The sequence below is a fragment of the Corvus kubaryi genome, unplaced genomic scaffold (assembly GCF_017639235.1).
Source record: "Corvus kubaryi isolate FWS band 111438036 unplaced genomic scaffold, C.kubaryi_AGA036_p1.0 split1-37355, whole genome shotgun sequence".
Lineage (NCBI taxonomy): Eukaryota > Metazoa > Chordata > Aves > Passeriformes > Corvidae > Corvus > Corvus kubaryi.
In genome coordinates this window covers 1,771,718-1,778,489 of record NW_024582078.1, presented here as the reverse complement: position 1 = coordinate 1,778,489, position 6,772 = coordinate 1,771,718, and the positions used below count along the sequence as shown (strand labels likewise).

The following is a 6,772-nucleotide window of genomic DNA, read 5'->3' as shown; positions in this document are numbered from 1 at the left end:
AAGCTGTAATTCTGCCCTGACTGGCACTGCCAGGGTCTCCCTTTGGCTTCCTCCCCAGGAAGGACAGATCCAACCCTTCCTGCCCCCCCTCCCCCAGCCCTAAATAAGCCCTTTAAATTAACCAGAGCCGCCGCACCTCTCCGGGCACATTGGAATGATTTAGCACCGCGGGATCAGCGATGTTTAACACTTACACAGCACTTTCCATCTCCAAAACACACCACACATCCTCATTTATCTTAAAGATGGAAAGGCCTTATTAAATTATCAAGCCCGGGTTCTCCCCACCAGCTGTGGGAATCCGAGCTGCTGCAATAAGCCCCAGCCACCTCACTGGGAGCCCGGCTGGGGAGCTGCATCCCAGGGATCAGATGTGCACCTGGGCCACCTCACAGACCCTCCTGGGTGTCCCGACCCTCCTGGCCCCACTCCACCCTCCTCCAGTCCTGCACCTCCCAGTTCCTCCTTTGTTTCTCTGTGATTTCCCCTCTCCCACTCCTGCCTCTCTCTATTAAATGCGATTCCGGTGTTATAAACCCATGACTCCACCTGAATGCTAAGAGGCCCCTGGAAAGGAGCAGCCACCCTTCTACCTGCCTGCGAAATAGGAGATGAAAAAAGGGAGAGATGGAGCAGGAGTGGGAGAGGGAGAGGAAGGAATCTTTATCAAGGCACAAATAGGATTACTCCCTGTGACAATCTGCTTTGTGCTCCGTTCCGAGGGGCTCTGATCTGCTCGTTGGGGATCTGTGACTGGAGCCGGTGCATGAGACTCCATTAAAATTCTGCTCAGCAGGTGAAGCGCTCGCCTGGCAATCACTCACCCTGGGGGGAGCAGGGGGGCTGCTCCAGCCCAATCCCACCTCTTCCCTGCAGGATGGACACGCGCTTGGGATGGAGGCAGTGTCCACCGCATGCCCACGAGGGCACAGGCAGCAGCAGTGCCCACATCAAAGGTGATTTGGGGGCAAGGATGCACCCCATCCCTTCCAGAGGGTCCTTTCCCAATGATTTTCCCTCTGCCGAGCGTTTTGGTTTAACCTCTTCTGCAGGGCACTGGCGATGGAGACTTCCCAGTTTTTCCCATGCCATCGCCATCCCATCCAAGCTCCGACAGCCTGGGATTAACCCCTGGCCTGCCCATCCTGCTCCAGCCTCAGCTGGAAAATAAAGCCCAGAAAATACCTGTTGATCCACAGGCTACGGACTGGAAACTGTGTTTTAATAAACAAAAGGAAAGGGATTTTTTCTCTCGCTCCTCTGCCTTGGATGAAAGTGAAAATAAAATACCAGTTCCCAAATGACCATTTCATAGATTTCTTCTGCCTTTTCTCCCCTCTGCCTTTTTGATAGCCCAACTCCTGGCACCAGCTATTTTCTGAGATAAAAGACAAAAGTCCTTTTAGGTACATAAAAGCAAAACGCAGGCAGAGAATTCAAGGTTCTTAGAAAGAAGGATGCAGTGGGAAGAGGGAGCTGGAAACATATCTCAGCTGCGTATTTGGGCACTGGTGGTCCCTTGTCTGGCTCATCTCCAGCCTGGGACACTGTGTTGAGGAGAAATCAGCGGGACCAGCTCTCCGGCACCCCAAGAGTTCCTTGTCCCACCAAGAGTGGGGAGTGATCCCAGGGCCAGGGGGCAAAACCCCCTTCCTCCTCTTGTTTTGAACCAAAAACCATCACCCAGAAGCACCCTCAGCCTACAGAAACATCCCTTGGGGTAAAAGAGATGGTGGGAGTGGGGGTTGAGGGTCTCATCCTGCTCCCCCAGGGGCAATGGACTCCAAATGCACTGGAAAAGCTGGATTTGGTACCCATCATTATCACCCATCGTTAATGAGGCTCAGGAGCTGCTGTGGTGTTTTCTCCACCGGTGGGAGACAGAATCCCCCCAAACTGGGAAGAATTAGGCAAAGGCGGCGATTTCAGCACATCCCAAACCAGACTTAAACCATCAACGTCAACATCAGCCTGAGCAGGCAGGAAGGAAGAACCAAAAACCAACCAAAAACCAACCAAAAACCCCAAAACCACTGCAAAGCCAGAGCTGGGCACACTGGTCAGGAGCACCCCATGAGCAGGGGCTCCTGCACCGAGACCCCCAATGCCACAAACAGGGTCAGGAGCAGCTAATTCCCTCCCCATAATTATTAATTTCATGCATATCTTATGCAAACCCCTGGTTCGCCGACAAGATGGAATTGATTTAATTAGAATTTCCATCATCGAGCCATTTGGATGGCAGCTTTTAATTAGGGAGAGCGTAAAGCACCGCAGGGCCTGGAGCAGCGAGGGGCTGAGCGGGGCTGCTCGGAACTCGGCGTCGGGATGGAACAAGCCGCAGCCCCGTCCTGCTGCCCCTTCCCTGGGCACGGGGTCAGGCCCAGGATCCTGCCCTCAGCACCTCCTTGGAGAGGGAAAAGGCAGAGATAAAACTCTGGGAAACACAGCAGGTGCAGGAGGATGCTGTCCATGATCCCTGCCGGACCTGCCACCACCCATCCCGCGCCTCCTCAGCAAGCCGTGCCCAGGGACCCCTCACAGCTGGGGGCAGCCCAGGGGAGCCAGGCAGCTGCAATTTGTTTCAATAAGCCCAATGAAGAGCAAGGAAATGAAGTGGCAGCAGCGGGGGATTAATCAGAGCCTCCCCCGGCCGGCTGCCACCTTCCCACTCGGTGAAGGTTATTCACCCGCTAAGTGGGGACGCGTGTCCTGAATCGCTCCATCCCGCTGCCCCCACAGCCTCAGGGCACCCTGACACGAGCCGGGGGGCTCAGCACTGCCCGGGGGGCTCAGCACTGCCCGAGGGGCTCAGCACTGCCCGGGGGGCTCAGCACCCAGCTCTGCACCCGCCAGCCCCAGGCAGCGCAGCCTCGTGGGCCTGCAGGTGCCGAGTGCCCGGCTGCAGCACGGGCAGCGCCGTCCTCAGGTGAATTATTCATGTTGTACCACAGCCCTGCGCTGCGGAGAGAGCGGCTACCACGGAGGAAACTATCACCTCAAAGTGCCTGGCACGTGTCAAGCCCATCCTCTGGCTGCTCACCTCACGCTGAGCACTTGGGCTCCATCTTGTCACAGGTCTTTATGGATGGGGGCGAAAAACACACCTCAGACCCCAGTGCAGCTTTTTGGGGATCACACTTGAAGGAGAAGGGCCTGGTTTCCTTGGCACCATCACCACCGTGGTGGTTCAGGAGCCAGTGGGTAGAGCTGGGGCTGGAGAGGCAGCAGCAAGGGGTGGGAAGGAGCTGGAACGTGCCAGAGCACTCTGGCAGTGACGGCAGAGAGATGCTATCGCACAGAGCCGGGAGCACAGATTTGGGGAGAGGAATTTCTGCAGGCAGAGCGACGAGGAGTGATGAAACTGGCTTGGACACAGGATGCCACATCTGCAAGTGGTTCCACTGATGTACAGCTTTAATTAGGAGGCGGCAGCTAACGAAGGACCCGTTATTTATTTATGTAGTGCAGGAGCAACAAAAGCCCTGGCAGGGAGAAGCAAAGCCGGCCTGGCGGGGAGGGCTGGGGGCTGTGCAGGGGGCGGAGCAGGGATGGAGCAAGGACACGTGCACAGGAGGGAGTGTGGGATGGGACAAGGGACCACAGCAGGGAGAGCATCATTTTGAGACAGGGAACAGCCACCCCCACTGTGCACACGGTCACAGGAGAGACAGGGAAAATCTGGGGGGGCTGCTGTGCCCCCATCCCAGGCAGGGCTCTGCAGGGCTTGTGTGGATTCCTCGCCTTGGTGGACTCTAATTCATTCCATGCCACTCGCTGGATATGCTGGAGCCCTCCCCAAGAACCACTTGAGCCCTTCAGGAAGCAGAGCACTCAGAGGGCACTTGGAACACCCCACAGGGAGGGTCCCCCTGTTCCAGCTCCCAGCACTTTCCACCAGCATCCCCGTGCTGGGGGAGCACCGAGGGGGACAGGAGTGACACGGCAACACGGGGCCAAGCGGGAGCAGAGCTCCAGCAAGTGCCATGCCCCAAGGAATGGGCAGAGGCAGCTGCCTGTGCCCGAGGCAGCCAACGCTTTGCTGAACCTCGGAGCAGAGTCACCCATGCTTAAAGGTCAGTGGCGGCGTGAAATGGAAGTCACCTTATTCTCATTTTAAGCATGTCTGTGCCATAAAAGCAGTGTTTGAGTAACAAAGAGCAGCAGCAGCACTCGGGTCGTGGAGGGGGGAAGAGGCTCCACAACCCCCAAACCCCCAGCCCCTGCCTGCTGCAGGAATGGCTGTGCCCAGACAGGTGGGACGAGACCCCAGGCCCATGGGAATGGTGTCCCTGTGCTGGGGACCTCTGAGGAGGGCACCAACTCCCACACTGGGATCCACTGCTGTCTGGAAAAGGCTGAGATTTTCCTTATTCTCCTCTCCCAAGGGATTTTGAGGTCTCCATCCTCCACGTGCATTTCCTCCCTGCCCCGTTGGGCTGGGATCAGCTCTGGGTTAAAACTTCTGGGGCTCAGGATGCACCACCAGCAGCACCAGAGCCTGGCTGCTCAGCTGGGGCAGGGCTGCACCTGAGCTCAGTGACATCCTCCTGTACAGGTCACAGCTCTTTGCCCAAGGACCAAAACTGGAGGAGAAGGGTGAGGGGGAAAAAAGAACCTAGAAAGGCTGTACTTGCCCCCAGCTCCTCTGACTGTCACTCTTCTGCCTCCTTCCCCACTGCCAGCCTCCCTCCTCCTCTCCAGAGCAAGTATTCAATCTTTTTGTCTCGGCAAATAGCTTTTAAGTTCCTCCCACTCCCTCTAATTTATATTATTTTAATTATTGAATAGCCCTCTCACTCATCGCCTGGAACATTAGCACGTTTTTTTTAAAAAAAAAGGGACCCAGCAAAATCAAACTCCATCAGCGATCTGGTTTTTCCGTCTCCACTAACAGCTTCCAGCCCTCCCAGGAGGGCACCCAGCTCTCAGCATGCTGGGCTGGCAGAGGAAGAGGGAGGGGGAAGAGAGAGAAGGAAACAGCACCAATCCTGCAGAACACAGGGGTTTCAGGGTGCTGGGAGAAGGCTGAGATGGGACTGGGGTCCCCATTGCTACTGGAAGTGCAGAATATTCACATTTGTCCCTCATTTCTGCAGAAGGGCCCTTGTTCACACACTCTGCAGCCCAGGGATGTGGCTGGGGATAAATAAACGTACAGCAAGGAGGAAAGGAATTACCAACTCCTCGGCATTCCTGCAGCTGGCACGGAGCAGGAGAGAGAGCCCTACTCATCCCACCACAGCCCGAGCACCCCTGGGGCTGGTGGCACAGGACAAGTGTCCCCAGCCTGGCTGATGTCCCCCAGGCTGGAGCAGAGCAATCTCAGCTGTCCCCTGCCATCGGCCATCGCTGCCTCCAGCCCTGTGGCTGCCCAGTCCTCTGGCTCAGGTGGGACCTGACATTTTGGGGTATGACCCACACCCCTGATGGAGCATCCCCCATAACCGGTACCAAACCCGCCCTCAGCCCAGCTCCCCATCCAGCCCCCGCCACGGGGCGGGAGCACCAGCTCCACGAAGCCGGGGGAGATGAGACAAAAGTCCTCCTGCTCCGAGTGTCGTCACTGGAGGGGGATGGAGGAAGGGATCCCCGGGGACGTGGGGGAGGCAGGAGAAGCATTTTAACAACACCGGCTCTGCCTCCCCCCAGCTGCGGAGGAAGAGACACTTGTGGAGAAACGCTGCCAAAGCACCCGCGGGGGTTTTGCCAAGGGGTTCTCTTCACCTGGCCAAGCCCTACCTTGAAGAGCCGCAGGATGTTGGCCACCATGATGGACACGGAGCTGCCCGAGGCGCCAATGACGCCGACCACCCGCTCTGGCTTGGTGATGATGGGGGGTCCCCCACTGACACAGCGCACCTCGGTGCTGTCCTTCTCGATGAGGGCCTGCACGAAGGTCAGCGACTGCTCCAGGGCGTGCGTGTCCCGCGAGCACGTGTCCAGGATGCGGGCACCCAGCGTGATGTTGGGCAGCAGGTCGGGGTCGTTGTTGATGCGGTCCAGGGCGAAGAGCATGGCCTCCAGGCGATGGATGCCCTTCTCCTTCTTCAGCTCCCCGCAGGCTTTGCCCTCGGCGCCCCGGCCATGCACGGGGAAGAGCCCCCCGAGCGTGATGTCCCCGTCGATGCGGATGGAGTTCATGTGCGGGTAGCCCTGGCCTTTGGGCTTGGCGGCACCCCCGGGCGCCCACCCCCAGCTGCAGGCACTCAGGAGGAGGCAGAAGGACAAACGCTCCATGCAAAAGTGACCCCCACTCATCGCCAACGCCGTGCTGGGGCAGAGCTCGGGCCGGGAACGCGGCGGTCAGGGGGCCGGGCTGGGCCAGGCGGGCAGCATGGCTCTGGAGGGATCGCGCTCCGGCACCATCAGCAGCTCCCGACGGCGCTGCCGGCCCCAGAGGAGTGGAGGGAGGTTGGGATGCAGGAGGGTGCCGGGGTCTGCATGGCTACACCAGGGAGGAGAGACAGCGGCAGAGACACGAGCCCACGCAAAGCTTTGGGTCCTTCCTCTGGAGACCTTGGAGGGACAGGGGAAAAGAGGAGAGAGAAAATTAGGCAGGAGCAGGAAGAAGACATTGGCTATTCCAGGCTTTCATCAGGGAGCTGGCGGAAATTAGCACCGGGGGTTATTGCAAAAAATAGATTTGGGATTTGCTGCATCTTTGATTCACCCCAGGGGTTTTGGCTTAGCCCAAATCGCATCTGGGCAGAGGGGCTGGTCAGGGCCTTGTGGACACTGCCCCACAGAACAGGACAGGTCAGTGACCAGC

General features: G+C 58.0%; 1 protein-coding gene across 6 annotated transcripts in view; it reads right to left on the bottom strand.

Annotated features, from left to right (window-relative positions):
- Window positions 1–5,165: 5,165 nt before the first annotated feature.
- The window catches only part of LOC121657630 (metabotropic glutamate receptor 4-like), a 7,809-nt gene continuing 6,202 nt past the window's right edge, over window positions 5,166–6,772 (bottom strand). For all 6 annotated transcript variants that reach the window (XM_042013533.1, XM_042013535.1, XM_042013536.1 and 3 more), the window contains one exon: window positions 5,166–6,519. In XM_042013533.1, the coding sequence (XP_041869467.1) occupies window positions 5,326–6,261 (936 nt within the window). In that variant the 5' untranslated portion in view covers window positions 6,262–6,519 and the 3' untranslated portion in view covers window positions 5,166–5,325. The remainder of the gene's footprint in view (window positions 6,520–6,772) is intronic.